At 40.7% G+C, this 19626-nt stretch overlaps 1 protein-coding gene across 1 annotated transcript in view; it reads right to left on the reverse strand.

Moving 5' to 3' along the window:
* sh2d5 (SH2 domain containing 5) overlaps positions 1-19626 on the reverse strand; it is a 91461-nt gene that overhangs the window by 59601 nt on the left and 12234 nt on the right. Inside the window, exon 4 of the mRNA XM_072586757.1 lies at positions 8683-8829. Coding sequence (XP_072442858.1) covers positions 8683-8829 — 147 coding nt within the window. The remainder of the gene's footprint in view (positions 1-8682; positions 8830-19626) is intronic.

Raw genomic sequence — 19626 nt, forward strand, 5'->3', positions numbered from 1 at the left:
TTTCCCTGAGCAGCCATTTTCCAACCAAAAAATGTTGAGCCAGTCAAAGTGAAACTTTCTCAATCAATTCTGCCCCAATAGGCTTGGGCCCATCAGTGGTAACTGCACCAACTGCTTCTCATAGGAGACCAGAACTGATGTTGTGTTCATAACTTACAATGGTTGCCCAGTGTATGTGCTCAGTCTGGCTGAGGTCTTGCGCAAGCTTAAAGGTTAGAGTCTTGAGGGAATCCTGTTAAAAGACAGATTCTGCAAAGACAGATACAGTTGTGCCAGTATCGATCTCCAAGGGAACTGGGTGATCATTTAACCAAACATTAATTTAAATCGGCTCAATTTGGGTGTCACGAAGAAATTAAATTGTTCCAAACCACAAGGAGGGGAACTTTCCAGGGTGTGCACTCTCCTGGGTACCAGCCTTCAAGCTTTCCTACTTAAGTCAGGCATTGTACAATGCCTTTGCTGTCTTGAGTCCATATACCGACAGCAACTACAATGGCTTGCTGGCCCAGATCCTGAAGAATTGCTTAGCCACTTGGGGTTCTGCTGTGGATTGGGCTACTCTCAAGTGCTGCAATTGCCTACTCTCAAGTGGTGTTCCCCAAGCTCAGTTGGACAGGTGAGGTTGTCCACTTCCACTGGGATGCCCTATAGTGTCCACGGTCCACTTGCCACATTTTCTAATGACAAGGCCAGCTGCAATGCCTGTTTGAAGTCCAATTGCATTTCAGCTAGAAGGCACTTTGGCATGGTTACTTCATTAATCCCACTCTCATCACCACTGAAGTAACTACACAGAGACCGGTGTCCTGTCACCAAATCACCATTTATTTACTAATGCTGAAAATGTGTTGCTGGAAAAGCGCAGCAGGTCAGGCAGCATCCAAGGAACGGGAGAATCGATGTTTCGGGCATAAGCCCTTCTTCAAGCCTGAAGGGCCTATGCCCGAAACGTCGATTCTCCCGTTCCTTGGATGCTGCCTGACCTGCTGCCCCTTTCCAGCAACACATTTTCAGCTCTGATCTCCAGCATCTGCAGTCCTCACTTTCTCCTCGATTTATTTACTAACGCACAGTACACTGGCTGTGACCAGCCAGCTCAGTGTCAGTCCTTGACTGAGAAGATTCTAATCTCCTGGTTATATTTTCTTTGTAGAAACAAAGCTCAATAATAAACGATCCACAGTACACAATGGTTGTTGTGGCTAGCCAGCAGGGAGTCAATCCTCAACTGAGGAGATTCTAATGCCCTGGTTACATTGATCAGGCAAGGCTTTCCTGACTGGCCCAGGTTAACACTCCCAATCAAGAACCTTAAAGTTAACAAGATCCACCTGGTTTCAATCACTACAATACACATGACAATAAATAAATCAAATCAAATCAAAGGACAGCCCCTGATTTGAAGATTAAAGACACCCATGATAAAAGTACTGCCTTTCTTCCATGGAGGCATTAACTCCTGATTTATTCTAACCCACAGAATAGACTGTAGACTACTCCTACCAGTGTTTTCCCCTTTTTATTTCTTACCTCCACCCATTTGAAGACTGCACTTTCCATCGAAGATCATTTCTTGCTATTATACTTATTCCATTCCATACCAACAATGTTACACTACCACCCTTTCCTTCCTGCCTGTGAAAAAGTCACATACCTCTGACTATTTAGTTCCCAGCTTTGATCTCATTGTAACGAGGGCTCTGCAATGGCTACAAAACCATAAGCATTAATCTGCATTTCTAAATACTACAAAGCATTTCAGTAAAGAGCCATTAATTTTGCCTTTATATCACTTTTTTTCCCCTTTTGACTGTATTTATTGCTGTTTTACTATGTTTGTATACTCAGTTCCTTCCTGTCCTGCTCCGGGTGTCATTATCCAAATTGCTACTCTGTAATGCTACTATACTCTATTCCTTTGTAAGCCTATATTGTATTTTTCCATTTCTCACAGTAGCCTCCCTGTGATCTGTCAAGGTAAGATTGACAGATTTGACAGCAAAAGTCTTACATATCCCTGTTATAATGACCTAGCAGCATCACTTACACCACAGTACGTACCCTGGCAATGTTCCTTACATTAGCTGCAATCATGTGTCTTTGAATTTAGTTACTGAGCTAATATAATGTGAAGTTAAAAAATTATTTAGGCTAAATATATTAATTGAATAATATTATCATTGAGTCTTTCTATGGTCTCTATTGTATCCATTACATTACTTCATATGTACAACTCTGCGAATTTGCACTGCTACAGGAAGGGATAAAACTGCAGAATAGGATCCTCAAAGCACCGCTGAATATGTTCAGTCCCAAACAAGTAAAATTGAATATACTTACTCAACCACCATAAACTACTGGAACCTAATTATAATTGGACAGAATTATGGAATGAAATCCCAAAATACTTGTAAAAGATCTGTGTAAAAGGATAATTTCAGTTATTTAGGTGTGCTACACCAATAATTCTTATGGCAATTAAAGATATCACTCCTAAATTTACATTTCTTTTGTCACCTGTCTCACCACACACCCCGCACTCTAAATTTTGATTTAGGTATACATAAGAACAGGTTATAAAATGACATATGAATGATTCTTCTGTTGTTGACATTTGTGAAGTGTATAATGTTATATGCCAATTGTTAGCAATCATGCATCTGGGTCAGAAGGTTATGGATTCATAGGTGAATAGGAGATTTCAGATCATAATTTAAATTAATATTCCAGTGCTGTAGCAATGGAGAGCTGAACTATTAAAATTGTTCAAAATGCTATCCGTCAGATGAAACTTAAAACCTGAGTGGCTTTGTTGCACATCCTTTGTTGCCCTTGAACTGGGTTTGCTTGGCCTCTTCAAAAGGGCAATTAAGAGTCAACCACACTATTGTGTCTCTGCAGTCACATGTCAGCCAGGCTGGCTCAGGACTGCAAATTCCCTAAAAGACATTAGGAAAAGGGAAAGGATCACGGATTCTTCTCAATTTAACCTCATGAGAAAGCTGAAAAGTAGATAATTTAATTTTCTTAACAGCTTTAAGTCCCCCAAAGATAAATCAGGCAAACAATTTCATGATACTCATCAAACATCTATAATCTCAATATAATCTTCAATCCTAGTCCAAGTACATTCCACTTATTTCAATCCACAGCATTTACTAAGACAGTGTTCTATACAGCATTTGTCCATTTCTGTTAATACTTTGCCCCATAACTCTTACTCCTATACTTAATTAAATATTTACATATCTCCTTTTAATCTAACCATTTAGAATGACAGTCTATTCCAAATAACTGTTACTTTGCAGGTGGATATTTATCATGTTTTGGAATTTGTGATCATTTTCTACATTCAAATAAATTTTGGGAACACTGGAAGAGAGGTAGGTCATTCAGCCCCTTGAGCCTGTTCCACCATTCAATGAGATCATGGCTGATCTATGTCCTAAGGAGAAAGTGAGGACTGCAGATGCTGGAGATCAGAGCTGAGAATGTGTTGCTGGAAAAGCGCAGCATATTCCTGAAGAATTCCTGAAGCGCAGCCCTTCCTGAAGAAGGGCTCATGCCTGAAACATCGATTCTCCTGCTCCTTGGATGCTGCCTGACATGCTGCGCTTTTCCAGCAAACATATTTTCAGCTCTGATCTATATCCTAACTCCATATCCCACAATACCTTTGCTTAATAAAAAATGATCTATCTCAGGTCTAAAATTACCAACCAACCCACCATCCACCAACCTTCATGTAACAAAGTCCCTCTGTGTAGAAACTATTTTAAAATTAAATTTTATATAAACATTATATTTCAATAACCACAAATAGAATTTGCATATGTGATAAGTTCCATTCTAGTACTGAAAATGTTCTCCTCCATTCTAGTACTGGCCTGCAATCTTCAGGAACTAAAGATTAATCTTCTGAATGATATGGTGAGAAACACAAAATTAATCACAGGGGAATTCATTTTTTTTAACTTTGATTTGTGTATTAATTATAAAATATGAGAAGATTGAAGTTAATCACGGTTAGTTGCTAGTTTCTCACCCAATTAGAAAGTACTGTGACTTTTCCCTCTTGGATCCAAAGTGTAACCCACACTGAGATCCAATTGCCACCGTTTTACCCATTCACACAATTTACTTTCCTTTATACCTTCCTGCATCCATTTACACAACTGCTGCCCCTCCCAATTTGCAATCATGTGCAGGCATGGAAACTCCAGAAATACAGCATATTTATGGCTTGGTTAACTGCATGGATAAGAAAGCACAAATCACTTATATACCAGATGGCAGGGCTTAGATTCTGACTCCCCAGAAGGAAAAGGCTGAGCTTGTTGCTAATCCTGCAGGTGGCAGGAGAAGAAGGGAGGTGATGGCAGGCAGGAAAGTTAAGTTTGGTGGTCTGGGAGTAAGCAGAACCACATCCCTTGGTCCATAAACAGTGCTGGAAAGTCACATCCTTTTTCGCGAGACAGTCTTGCCTTTAGCTGATTGGCTGCCTGGGTTTAATGGGCCTCAGGAAACCTCAGTTAATTCTGCAAGTCAGATTAAATGTCAGGAATGTAACCTCATTATAATGTTTAAATGGACAAAGCACCTCCTTGGAGCAGGCTAGTTCCTAAACTCCAACCTCGACTTTTCCATTTGACCTCTATTAAAAACTGAAGTGGTTGGTTGGGTTGGATTTGAGATTTTTTAAATTTGTCAACTCCGTGAGTGTACTTGCAACAACAGCTTTGAAAGTTTTCTTGACTTACTTATTGCATATGTAGGTTTTTCATTCAAGGGTGTAGGGAGCCTGAATGAATCACTTGGGCACCACTCCTGTTTTTGATCCAGAAGGCCCTGGGTTTAATTCTCACTTTGAGACTTGCTAGCCATGTTTATGTGGCTCAAGTCAGGTCAGTAATCAGCCTGCAATATGCTTCCAACATTCTCCAAGAGTGAAGATATGCAAAAAAAGCAAATTTAAAACGTGCGTTTGACCTTCTTAGGGCTTATAATTTTGCATTCTGTGAATATCATATGTCTTTTCTATAGTTGACAAGAATATGCATTTGATCCATTACTGTGAACGAACAGGAGGAGAGCCCTCTCTCCTAAACCAATGTTTCAGTTTTAATTTCATCAAATCAGAACTTCAAAAATTATATGAATAGTTTGTCATCTTTTTTGTGAATTCATGTGATAAAAGAGAGAAAATATATCAAGTCAGTTTGATAATATTCCCTATTGGCAAGAGAATAGTAATGTGGGCAAAGAATCAGGTATACCTTTCAAAATGCAAAACAAGATTGCACATTTCAAGGAGTGACCTATATCTCTTACAGGAGTTTAGTGGAGCAGAAATTTTAATAATGCCAATTGTATGCTTGGGAAGTTGAAATCCTTCAATCCAAGATTGCAGTGCGAATCAGTCTTGAGCTAATGGTACCATTATCACTTCTGTTTAGTCATATTCCAGCAGTTTGAGAATAAATTCCAGACTCTCACTCCTAAGGAGAAACAGTATACACAAGTTGTCAATCCTGGATATGGCAGGGGGAGAATGGAAGATTCTCAAGCATGCAGGGAAGATAATTTTGGTAAACTGAAAGTGAGTAAGTAAGTATCTTTCCAGCTCTGCTTGTGGGCTAAAAGATGCATGCAAAATGGTTGTTTTTATGCTTGTGACAGAAGGGCGGGGTGGGGAGCAAGAGATCACTAAATTGTCTCTTCATTGATATGTGCACTTTGGCTGCCATGTTTTCCCAAATATTCATCAATGACCACACTTAAAATAACTTATTTTATTGTGAAATACTTTGGTACCTCCTGAGATTACGAAAAACTCTGCATAAATTGCAACTCTTTTTACTTTTTTTCTCCTGGAATCATAAAAACATAGAAATAGGAGTAGGAGTAGATTGCCTTGCCAATCTATGACATCATGGCTGATCTGCCCCAGGCCTCCATTCCTCTTTCTTGCCTGCTCCTCATAGCCCTCAACTCCTATATCATTCAAATCTACTCACTTCCTCTTTAAATACTTTCAGTAATCTAGCCTCCACAAATCTTTAAGATAGAGAATTCCAGACATCATTCCACTGAGAGAAAAATTCTGTTGCATGTCAGTTTTAAATGAGTATTCCCTTTATTCTGTAACTATCTCTCCAAGTTCAAAATTCTCCCTACTAGTGGAAACAGCTTCTCAATGTCTACCCTATCAAACACCCTCCGAGTCTTATATGTTTCAATCAGATCACCCCTCATTCTTCTGGACACTAATGAACAAAGGCCTAACCTGTTTAGCTGTTCTCAATAAGTCAACTCTTTCATACCCATAATCAGTCTAGTGCATCTCTTTTGAACTGCCTCCCATGTCAATGTATCCTTTCTTAAAGGTTGAAGGAGCTAGGGCTTTTCTCATTGCAGCAAAGAAAGTTGAGAGGTGACTAGATAGAGGTGTACAAGATGCTGAGAGGCATAGATAGAGTGGATAGCCAGAGATTTTTCCCAGGGAGGAAATGGCTATCACAAGGGAACATAATTGTAAGGTGATTGGAGGAAGGTTTAAGGGAGATGTCAGAGGTAGGTTCTTTACACAGAGAGTGGTGGATGAGTGGAATGCACTGCCAACAGTGGTAGTAGAGTCAGATTGAAATGACTCTTAGATAGGCACATGGATGATAGTAAAATGTAGGGTATGTAAGTTAGTTTAATCTTGGAGTAGGATAAAAGGTCAGCACAACAAGGGCTGAAGGGCCTGTACTGTGCTGCACTGTTCTACGTTCTATGAATATGGAGACCAAAATTTACACAGTACTTCCAAATACTTAATCTCCAGCCTTCTAACAATGAAGGCTGAACTTCCATTTACCTTCTTAATTACTTGTTACAAACTAGCAACACCAAATCATAACCAAAACAGAAGGACTATAAAAATGCTAGTATATAAACAAAAATATTATGAATATTGACTAAAACCTCTAATGATGTACACAAGAATTAAAGCTTTGCATACAAAGTTTCACCTGACAAAGGAGCAGCGCTCCAAAAGCTTGTGATTTCAAATAGACCTGTTGGACTATGTGTCATTTGATTTCTGACGTTGCCTACTAAAGTGAAATAAAAGAACCTATTTCCTAAATACAAGAGTCTCCTGGCAGAACAGTCAGGGATGTTTTGTGCATTGAGCTAAAATGGCCAAACATGTACAAACTCCAACTCCATACCAACTTACATTTAGATGCAACACTTCCTGTCAGCAAATTCTCAAAATTAATTCATTATATCTAAAAACTGGTAAGCTGGCAGCAGGAAAATAGCCACGAAGGCTCCCTGATTGTCACGTAAGCACAACTTTTCATTTATGGTTTCAGAGAATGAAACCCACCACCTCTACACAGTTGACTATTAAAGTATTGAAACAGCAACGATGAGCAATAAAGATAAAAATATCACTTTGTCAATGCTCCTCAAAATAAATTAAAAGAAAGCTGCTGCCACTATCCTGGGACTGGGCTTTTGAACTGAGATATTTCCTGGGGATCATTGGACGCTTCTCTGCAACTCTCTTACACTGTTTCCAAATGGTCATTTGCAGCTGTAATGGAGCTCACTGCTGTCCTCTGGTGTCTTGCTTGTCTAATTGTAGCTTCCTAGTAATGAAGAGCAATTTTTCCAACTGACAGCTCAACAGTTGACAACTGGTGAGAAATGTTTTGTAAAGGAATGGGGATTATCATACAACTTGCAACTACATTGATTTTGCCTTTACTGAATAATATTACTATCCAGAAGGCACATGAAATCAACTGCTTACCATCACCAGCAGGGATAATAATTATTAATTCACAACACTTGCAAACAATTTCTACACAGTAAGAGTTTAGTGCTGTGGTACGTAATGTAATTATCCAGCAACATTCTAAACTGTCCCACTGCTTTCGCAAATCAAATAGTTTAATTTCCTTCATTGGGTCACAAGATTCTGGTTAATCATAAAATGTAACCAAGCTCTGTTGATCATAGAAATAGAAATCATATTTTCAGCATTACTATACTAATCAGTCTCAGTGAGACATCTTGCTCCTGTGCATTTCTTTCAGTGAGACTGATCTAAGTGCCAAGTCACTCCACTCAGCTAGCAGCTTTCATTTCCATAAATCTTTGTGTTGTACTGCTGCAACTTAACTGTAAACAATAAGAAAATCTGTCTCTCTCCACTTCCCATGTTTCAGGACACCCAACCATACACTGACATAAAGAGAAAGTTGTTCTATTGATCTCTTCTTCTTTCCCCAGAAAAACATTCCATTTTATGTCAAAAACAGAAGGATGTTATAAACACAGCAGCCAACTTCATCTATTCAGGCAGTCAGACTATAGGAACTATTCACAGCAAATAGTTTCCAAATTCATTTCATGGTCTCAGCCAAGGCAGTAATAGGATTGATGGGAGGAGGACTCAATTGTACTTTTTGGCCTCCAGATTAGGAAGAGGAAAACTCAGTCATCTGTAGACTTTCCGTACCAAACCTTTGCTCAGCCATTATTTCCTAAGTAAAAACAAATAGAGGACTTTCTGTACAGAAAATAAAGCACGATTCTATATTTTTTCAAAAAGTCTTATTGAACAAATGGATGGTTTTTATCATCTGATTCATGGTTTTTTTAAAATTATTACCGACCCACCTCGTTCGGCTGTGTGGTGACAAACAGATGGCAGAAGAGCTCACTTGGTGGTCTGTACGGGTTGCGTGTGACAAATGCAAACTGACAATCCGCCGGTTGACACGTTGTGTATAAGATTCTCCTCAGGGCATGAGCCATCAACAGCGTCTAGTTGAAACCCAGCACAGGAATTAATTACATCTGTGCAACCAAATTATTTGCACAGCATTTCATGTTAGTTCTTCTGAAAGTCAGTAACAAAAGCTTCTAATTTTTCAACCATGATACCAAATGTTTTCTTTAAGCCAACCTGGTGAAGCAATTTGTAGTCTGACCAAAATCGCTGATATTCTGTAGGCCACCACCTTTTTGTTGCAAATACCCACCAAACTGGACCAAAGTAACCACAGAGCAATCTGTTAGGTGACTGTTTTCCCTAACTCATTCCTTCCTATCTGTTGAACCTGATACCATCTTAATTTCTCTGTCTCTACTGACAGGAAGGGTTTTAAACCACAAGCTTGTTGACCTCCTAACATATTGATTTAACTCTTCCAATTCTTTCAACACTGATGATACCTGTATCTTGGAATCTGATATTGCTCCTCAATTTCTTTGTTTTAAATATGGAAACGTGGAGCATTTTATTTTCTCTGAGTGTGGACAATTCTCTTTTTCAGGAGCTGTGGGGGCAGGATCATTAAATATGTTGAAGGAAGAGGTACAACAAGGAACTCAAAGGGTATGGGAGTAGACAGGAAAATGGGTTGAGACCACAGTCAGAACAGCCATAATCTCATTGAATGAGGGAGCAATAATGTTGGAGCCTGTGAAACAAGCAAAAAAAAACTAAGTAGTAAGAAATAACAACAATGACCACAAATAAAGGTAAGGACAATTAGCAATGTACAGTCCTGACACAGCAGTGGCAGGCACACAGCTATGAGCAATAGAATCAAAGGAAAATTAACCTGCAATAAAATGAACTCAAATAAATTCAACAATTCCAGTTTTAACTCAGCGAGAATACTGAGGTGAAGGGATACAGGAAATGCCTGTGGTTCTATTGTTTTAAGTGCCCCAATTCTCAATATAATGTAGCAAGGGTACTCAAAGGTAGAGTTTCACCGCTCTGTGAATATATGGATAAAGTTGGCCTGGGAGGGTATTAAGTGGGGAATGTTGAAATCCTGAAAACTAAAGGGATCCTGATCTCTCCTGAATCTCCCAGAGTAGACTTGTATCCAAGCAGGAACTGACGGCTAAACAGCTATTGCAATTGATAAAAAGCCAATTTTGTGCTGTTTTAGTGCTGAATTCTGGATTTACCAATCATGTAATTCGGTTTCCTGACCCATCAATGACTTACCAGGGTCACCAAGGTTAGTGCACAGCAGGAAACTGATATCTTCTAAAGACTCTGATTGGTTAAACTGAAAAGATCTTGCTGACAGAGTGCTGTTCCATCTTTCTTGGAAGGTACTTTGCCTCCCCTACAGTTCCCTCATCTACAGCTGTACTTCCCTGCTACCATGGGAGCATGGGAGAGCTCAGATAGTTACTCCTTCCACCTTTTCTGAGGGTAAACACCAGTGCCACATCATTGAACATAAGAACTGGGAGCAGGAGTAAGCAGTTCAGCCCTCAAGAATCTCTCATTTAATATTATCATGGCTTGATCTCATCTTGATTTCAACTCTACTTTGCTGCACGCTCTCCATAACCCTTTAATCTATTACTAATTAAAAAATGTGTCTATCTCATTCTTAAATTTATTTAGTTCCCATGACCAGTACATTCTGGGTAATGAAATCCACAGATTTGCAAGCCTTTCAGAGAAGTAATTTCTTATCATCTCTGTTTCAAATCTGCTATCCCTTATCCTAAAATTTATTCTCAATTGCCCTGCATGAGGAAATATCCTCTCTCTCTGCTTTGTCAATTACCTTTAACATCTTAAATATCTCAATGAGATCTCCTCTCATCCTTCTGAGCTCCAGAGAGTATCGGCGTAAACTACTCAATCTCTCTTCTTAAGACAAACTCCCCCATGTCTTGAATCATTCTAGCAAAAGGTTATCTTAACTGCCTCTAATGCCTCATGTAAGGGGGCCAAAAGTATATGCAAGACTCTAGATGCAATCTCACTAATGCCTTGCATAGTTGCAGCAAAATTTACCGACTTCTTTACTTGATTCCTTTAACAATAGATGCCTAGACTTTCTGAGGCATCCCCCTCTGAAACTCCCTAAGAACCAGGAGTTAAAATGGTGGTGGATAGGAGTAGGGTGAGAACACACCCTAACAATGCAGCCCCAATTTTGTCTCCTCATCCATCCCATTCTTATTAGCCAGGGTAGGGGAATTTAATAGACAATTGTCACCAAAGTGAAAATAACAGTTGAAGTAAAGCACAGATAAAATCATGTAAAACTAATTAATAATATTAAATCCAAAATATACCCTTGGTTTCTCAAATGTCAATAAAATATGATCCAGTTTTAACTCTGCAAGTGTACAATTCATTTCAGCTTTATTAATCTCAAACAGTTAAAATTGAGTGAGAGTGGGAGCAAAGTCAAAAAGTGTGGTGCTGAAAAAGCACAGCAGGTCAGGAGCAGGGGAGTTGACGTTTCGGGTACAAGTCCTTCATCAGGAATGTGGAGGGGGAGGGGGGCTGGGAGATAAATAGAGAGGTGGGGATGGCTGGGGGAAGGTAGTTAGGATGGTGATTGGTGTATACAAGTGGGAGGTAATTGTGATAGGTCGATGGGGAGGGTGGAGCAGATAGGTGGGAAGGAAGATGGACAGGTAGGAGGATCGGGAGCAGGCAGCTCAAGGTGGCGAGAGCAGGAGCAGACAGCCCAAGGTAGCTGGAGGCGGGAGCGGGAGCAGGAGCGGGAGCAAGCAGCCTGAGGTGGCGAGAGTGGAAGCAGGCAGCCTAAGGCAGCTAAAGGCAAGAGCAGGAGTAGGCGGCTTGGGGTAGCTGGCGGTGAGAGCATGTTTAGGCAGCCCGAGGCAGACGGCAGTGAGAGCAGGAGCAGGCAGTCCAAGGTAGCTGGAGACGAGATTGAGAGCAAGCATCCTGAGACAGCAGGGAGGGTGAAGTCAAGCCTGGAGCAGGGGAAGTTGAGCCTATGTGAGGACTGCAAGCACAGCATGGCCTGTGGTGTTGAACTGTTAACTGTGTTTCTTTTATCATTTTCAGTTTTTAGTGAGGGCACTGTATGACTCTGTGACTAATGTTTAAGTTTTTAACCTTTGTTTTCTTTTTTCTCCTGCTTTGTACCAAGAATCTGTACCAAGGTACCTTTGTCCCTAAGATGGTGCCATAAATGGCATAAACTTTTCACTGTACTTATGTACATATGATAATAAATCTAATTCAATTCAATAAGCTAATTAGTTAATTTTGGCCATGCATTTTTTAAAATGTGTAATTTAAGCGTTCTTTAAATGTTACTTTGAGCATCATATACTTCATTTACTAAGAAACAAAATAGCTGACAGAAGTGTATTCCCAGGAAGATTTCGGAGCAATTCGAAAATGGGGGCTAGGCAAGACAGATGACTTATACTGGGGAGTTGTTTTTGATTGCATTACATTACAGAATTATAAAACATACTATTTTGAGATCTTGTAACTCTGAATTCGTTCAAAGTATACTGGAGAACTGTAAATTATGCTATTTCATTTTCCTTTTACTAAATACATAAACAGAAAATGTCTGATATGAATTGAGCTAATATTGGGGCGATTAACTGTCACAGAGAAATAAAGATATATCTTTTCTGTACCCAGTAAATTTGATACTAGAACCAAATTAATGGCAGATGTCTGCAACAGTACAGGCAAACTTCCCAACTGGATGTACACCAAGAACGAGCATATATGCAGCAACAAATTGTGCAATTGGTTAGTTCGGCATAACTGAACTGTGCCAGGCTGTGGTTTGGATTTTGAGCCAGTCAGAAAATGGGAATTTGCCAGTGAGCTCCATGAAGGAGAAGGTAACTCCAACAGCACAGATCTGATGGTGATGGGATGAGGGGAAACAAAATAAGAACAAAATGACCTTGTACCAAGAAGAACAATTAATTAGCAGTCTCTTATGGTAATACAATTTACAGAAAAACTTGGGCTTAGACTTTCACAGAACAAATGGCCTTGGAGAAGAAGTAACAGGAGTGTGGATAAGGGAGATGTGATTTCATGTTATCTACATGTGCTTTAGCAAAGTTTTTGGTAAGGTCCCTCATGACATTCTGGACAAGAAAGTAAAAGCCCATGGGATTCAAGGGAAAGTGTAAGCTTGGATCCAAAAAAGACGTTAGTCATAAATTGCCGGAGTATATCAGCGGACTAGTCAGATGGGCAGAGCAGTGGCAAATGGAACTCAACCTGGAAAAGTGTGATGTGATGCACTTGGGGAGGGCTATGAAAACAAGGAATTACACCATGAATAATTTAACCATGGTAAAGACTGGAATATTCAAAGATGCCTGGAGATAGATAAAGTGGTTAAGAAGACATGGGATACCTGACTTTAATAGCCATGGGAGGATAGGAGATTCAGGGTGACCTTGTAGAGGTTTATAAAATTATGAGGGGCATGAATAGCAAAGGTCAGGGAGTTCAAAACTAGAGGGCTTTTTTTTAAGATGAGAGGTAAAAGATTTAAAAGGGACTTGAGGGGCAACTTTTTGATACAGTGTGTTTCACGTGTGGAATGAATAGCTGGAAGAAGTGGGAGATGCAGATCCAGTTACAACATTTAAAAGACGTTTGGACAGGTACATGAATAGGAAAGTTTTACAAGGATATAGGCCAAATGCAAGCAACTAGGACTACTTTAGTTTGGGAAACCTGAGCTGCCAGAAGAGATGGAGGCAGATACAGTTACACCATTTAAAAGGCATTTGGATGAGTACTTGAATAGGAAGGGTTTAGAGGGATATGGGCCAAATGCTGGCAAATGGGACTAGATCAGTTTAGGATGTCTGATCGGCACAGACAAGTTGGACCAAAGCAGCTCTTTCCTTGCTGTATAACTGTAAGACTCTATAATTGCATTGCCATTGCCATTGCCATTGCCATCAGGGTAGTTTGCCAAAAGCTGGAAAACAGGATCTTTATTGGGCGTAGTCGGCCAAATAGCCTTTTTCTGTGCTGTAAATATCTATGCTGCAATGAGTCTCTCCATCATGACTGAAAAGGTGAAGGAGGTCAATGATCAGAAATTCTGCCCCAAAATATAGCAGCTAGCATTTTCACAGGGGCAGGTCACATTTGACATAAGGGCTTTTTGTGGAGTTAGCTGACCATATAAATTGCCTGTTACCTCTAATTGTGTCTGGTTTTGGTGACCTAGCTTTGTGAAGCACATTGTGCTCAAACTAGACTTGGTAAAAGGTCTGAATTTTGTGGATTGTTTAGATTGTTTGTGCACCTTTTTGGAGAGTTAAAAGTATCCCTTTGAATAAGATCCCAGCACATATTTGGAGGAGGTGATGTGCCTTTTAGGAGAGCTAATGTGCCCTTCGGGGGAGACTTGGTGCCTTTTGGGACAGATAAATTGCCCTTTAGAACTGGCAAAACTAAACACAAATATACATGAAAGTATATAAACTCATTAACCGTAAAGCTCAGAAGAACTGTCAAAAGTGTCCAAAAGAATCAAGCTGGCAAGGCATTTAAAATTCCTGCCTGTTATAACGTGGCAAAAATATTAGGAATGCTAACAAAAGTTAATTATTGCTATTTTGTTTTACTTATGTTGAAATAAGCCTAAGGGTTACCATAACTGAATTAGTGCTTCAGATTGATTTTGTAATCTTTCATTATCACAGCAGAGTGCCAATCATTTCATAGTTTGATTAACATCTCATGTGGTTATAGATTTTTAAAGTTGCGACTAAGAATTAAGCACTTGAATACAATATTTATTCTCACTTATTTCATCTCAGTATGGTTCTGAGTTATGCCTATGGGGAGACTGGGAAGTTAAAATAGTAGGTATAAGAGCAAAGCGTAGGTGGTTGTGGGGTATATATTGGTATGATTTAGCACTAAGTTAGGTTGGGAGTTATAAAGTGCCATGTGACTTATTGAAGGGTGTAAGTTGGCATGGGACATGGGGATTGTGTGGCAAGTGAAAGGATGTAAGGGAGTGAGAGCTGGAGAGATGTCTTATGTTTTATTCTTTTTTAGAAACTGCGGACTCCGTGTCAGAGTCCGGAGGCAGACTTCCACCCAAGCAGACCTTCCCACCTTCGAGAACCTCTACATTAATTCTGAAATTGCCCAGCCTGATTCCTAGAGAACCAAGCCAACTCCTGAACCATTTTCTCTTGGATCAGGTTTGTGGAGTTGGGACACACCCAACTCAGTGCTCCTGGCCTGAAAACAAAAATTCATGCATAAAGCTTTGTCTCTGGTTCCAGTTCCATGACAAACTATTTTCCACATTCACTTTGGTTACTGTGAGCCATCTACACACAAAGAATGTACTTAGTTAATACAAAATGACCACACAATTCAAACATTATTAATAACATTACCAATCTGGGAGGACAACTGTTAGTCACACAACAGCAGGATGTTGCTGATCACCCAACAGAGAGAGAACTTTGAGGCAGCTATTAACCCTTTAAGTGATCAATTAGAATTAATGTATAATTCAAACTTCAATACAAAAAAAAAGGACATAAGGTAAATGTTCTCCTCAAAGCACAGAGCACTACATGCCAAGAACACATGCTGGATTATTAGATCAACCCCTCCTCCAGAGGATACCGCAGATAGAAAATTCCCACTTAGTTCCTTTAGCCACCTCTTTAAGTTCACCTGGAGCATATCAAGGGCTTGAACAAATCCTATTCATTTATGACATGAACTGGAGGGAGGAATGTCACTGCTGGATAAAAAGGATCACTCTTCCAATTTCAGGACTGTGTCAGTATTAAACTTTGTCACTCCAAGTAATACTAAGTGCAGGTAATAAAGCATCCACTCTTGTTGCCCCAAGGTTTCTTAACTTCAGAAAAGCACTGCTAATTACACCAATGTGAACTTTCTATTTCATATACCAGTCATTATTGTGGCCACTCAGTGAGCCACTGCTAATTAATGTTCAATTGGAGTTGTTTATGCTGTGAACATACTGATAGAAGTGGAATAAGATTTTCAAAGCTAATTAAATTTACCTTATCATTCTGCAAATTACGACATTTGTCACATTAGGCTGTTCAGGGTTCAGGTGCACATCTCAAAAACTGACAGGACACTGTTCTGACCACTGTAACAACTATTGACCCGCCCCCTCCCTCTTCAGCTTTGTTTACATATCATCCCAAATTTACATACAGATGGACATCAAGATTCTCCTCAACTATGTATTAAGTGTGGCAGTATGGGACTTTCCTTTGTTCAAAGAATATCCAACTGTCTGCACACATTATACATGATCAATATAATTGGTATATTTTTGACAGGATTCTCATGCATCAAGAAATCTGCTTGAGGGACAATACACAATCTTTGTTGCAGAATATACAGCCAGTTCTCTATAAAATGCAAGGCTTCAGGAGTGCAATTGTTCCTAAAATTAATAAGAACCTCTGGGGTTGAAGGAATTAAATTTCAAATTGCACATCCTTATATATTACAACATTTCTGCAGGCCAGGACATACAGTACTCCTAACATCACTGACTACATCTTTTTCTTCCTTGGTGGGAGACCAGCATTTATTGCCATCACTAAGTGCCCTCAAGAAAGTTGTGGTTAGCTGCCTTCTTGAACTCTTGCAGCCCTTTGATGTGTAGGGACGCCAACAGTACAGTTATGAAGGGAATGCCAGGATTTCAATCCAGAGATAGTGAAGGAAAAGTGACATAATTCCCAAACCAGATGGCATGAAACTTGATGGGGAACTTGCAGATGGCAGTGTTCATTGCATCTGCTGCCCTTATCTTTCTAGGTAGTAGAAACTGTGGGTTGGAAAGGTGCATGAGAAGAAATATTGATGAGTTGCTGCAATATATGTTGTAGGTGCTGTTACTCTGCATCAGTGTTAGGGCATGAATGTTTAAGTTGGTGGAATGGGCACCATTTAATGTGCTGTTGTCCTGGATGGTGTTGGGTTCTTGGATATTGTTGGAGCCACACTAATCCAAGCAGGTGGACAGCATTCCATTACACTCCAGACTTGTGCCTTGTAGATCATGGACAGCCTTTTGGGAAATCAGGAGTGAATTGCTTGCTTTAAAAAAAGCCTACCAATAACCATACTCAGTTTTAAAATGCAGGAGGTTCATTAGAAAATATTTTGATTAAGTAAAGAATGGCCCCTGATAATGTAATGTTAGGATATTCATTATTTTATATAAAAACATGTTTTTATCAGCCTGTTTGAACATGTTATGACACAGCTCCAAGAGAGGCGGGTCTTGAATTCAACCTTGAAGGCAGTGTTTTGTTGTTAAACAAACCCTGCTTAACATTTTGAACTGGGAGCCTTCCCAGGAGAAATGGATGTGAGAGTTTTACTGATTACTAAAGCAGTATAAACAATCTCTCTATAGTTTACAGTCTTATCAACTGTAACGATGAGTGAAATTAACTGCACAACCTACCTCATTAGCTTTTTAAAAATTCTTAGCTGAATATATGTTACTTTTAAAACACAACCCTTAAACCGATCAGTTACTTTCCAGAATTCGTTGGAACAAATAAAAATGACCAAATGTTGTCACAAGATGTATTGGTAGATGTATTAGCTGAAGTTGAAATCAAACTAGGCTTTAGAGAGACAGCACAAGGACCCCCCCCCCCCCCAATTTCTCATATATCCAACAATGTTACACCAGGAAAACAAGATAGAATAAATTCTACCACTGCCAGATACTTCTGTAGAATCCTTTTTTGTGTATTACACATCACCACATTCCTATGGTTAAGCCTAGAAAAGCATCAAATCCAGCAGATATCCAGTTCAATTTAGCTAAGACTGACTGATTCCTCAATCAAACTGAAATTAATATCTGCAAAAGTTGCACTGATGAGAAAACCTGGCAAAATTTAATTGATTTGATCCTTTGAACTTGGAGTGATTTAATTTGATTCTCAAAATCAATAACATTGGCTTGGCTCCACAGTTCAGAAACCAAGTTTGTTTTTAAATCAATTAGGAGAAAGTGAGGACTGCAGATGCTGGAGATCAGAGCTGAAAATGTGTTGCTGGAAAAGCGCAGCAGGTCAGGCAGCATCCAAGGAGCAGGAGAATCGACGTTTCAGGCATGAGCCCTTTTTCAGGAATGAGGAAAGTGTGCCAAGCAGGCTAAGATAAAAGGTAGGGAGGAGGGACTTGGGGGGGGGGGGGGGGGAGAGGGGCGTTGGAAATGCAATAGGTGGAACGAGGTTAAGGTGAGGGTGATAGGCCGGAGTGGGGGTGGGGGCGGAGAGGTCAGGAAGAAGATTGCAGATTAGGAAGGTGGTGCTGAGTTCGAGGGTTGGGACTGAGACAAGGTGGGGGGGGAAAATGAGGAAACTGGAGAAATCTGAGTTCATCCCTTGTGGTTGGAGGGTTCCCAGGCGGAAGATGAGGCGCTCTTCCTCCAGCCGTCATGTTGCCATGGTCTGGCAATGGAGGAGTCCAAGGACCTGCATGTCCTTGGTGGAGTGGGAGGGGGAGTTGAAGTGTTGAGCTACGGGGTGGTTGGGTTGGTTGGTCCGGGTGTCCCAGAGGTGTTCTCTGAAATGTTCTGCAAGTAAGCGGCCTGTCTCCCCAATATAGAGGAGGCCACATCGGGTGCAGCGGATGCAATAGGTGATGTGTGTGGAGGTGCAGGTGAATTTGTGGCGGATATGGAAGTATCCCTTGGGGCCTTGGAGGGAAGTGGGGGGGAGGTGTGGGCACAAGTTTTGCATTTCTTGCGGTTGCAGGGAAGGTGACAGGAGTGGAGATTGGGTTGGTGGGGAGTGTGGACCTGACGAGGGAGTACTGCCTCGTCAGGTCCACACCCCCCACCAACCCATCCTCCACTCCTGTCACCTTCCCTGCAACCGCAAGAAATGCAAAACTTGTGCCCACACCTCCCCCCTTACTTCCCTCCAAGGCCTCAAGGGATCCTTCCATATCCGCCACAAATTCACCTGCACCTCCACACACATCATTTATGCATCCGCTGCACCCAATGTGGCCTCCTCTATATTGGGGAGACAGGCCGCTTACTTGCAGAACGTTTCAGAGAACACCTCTGGGACACCCGGACCAACCAACCCAACCACCCCGTTGCTCAACACTTCAACTCCCCCTCCCACTCCACCAAGGACATGCAGGTCCTTGGACTCCTCCATCGCCAGACCATAGCAACATGACGGCTGGAGGAAGAGCACCTCATCTTCCGCCTAGGAACCCTCCAACCACAAGGGATGAACTCAGATTTCTCCAGTTTCCTCATTTCCCCTTCCCCCACCTTGTCTCAGTCCCAACCCTTGAACTCAGCACTGCCTTCCTGACCTGCCATCTTCTTCCTGACCTCTCTGCCCCCACCCCCACTCCGGCCTATTACCCTTAACCTAACATCCTTCCACCTATCGCATTTCCAACGCCCCCCTAAGTCCCTCCGCCCTACCTTTTATCTTAGCCTGCTTGGCACACTTTCCTCATTCCTGAAAAAGGGCTCATGCCCGAAACGTCGATTCTCCTGCTCCTTGGATGCTGCCTGACCTGCTGCGCTTTTCCAGCAACACATTTTCAGTTTTTAAATCAATGTTAACATTAATACATGTGAGAGTTCATCTTATGGACCTATCTTTCAGCAAGATGATCAGATAAAAACGTGGCAAGTGGGCGATAACTGTAAAATATTGCACTTGCTGGATCAGTGCCATTAATAACAAAATAAACATCCTAAAGCGAGTCATGGGAAAATGGTCACTGGACAGCGAAAGAAGATCAAG

The sequence above is a fragment of the Chiloscyllium punctatum genome, chromosome 16, assembly GCF_047496795.1.
Source record: "Chiloscyllium punctatum isolate Juve2018m chromosome 16, sChiPun1.3, whole genome shotgun sequence".
In the NCBI taxonomy this organism is placed as follows: domain Eukaryota; kingdom Metazoa; phylum Chordata; class Chondrichthyes; order Orectolobiformes; family Hemiscylliidae; genus Chiloscyllium; species Chiloscyllium punctatum.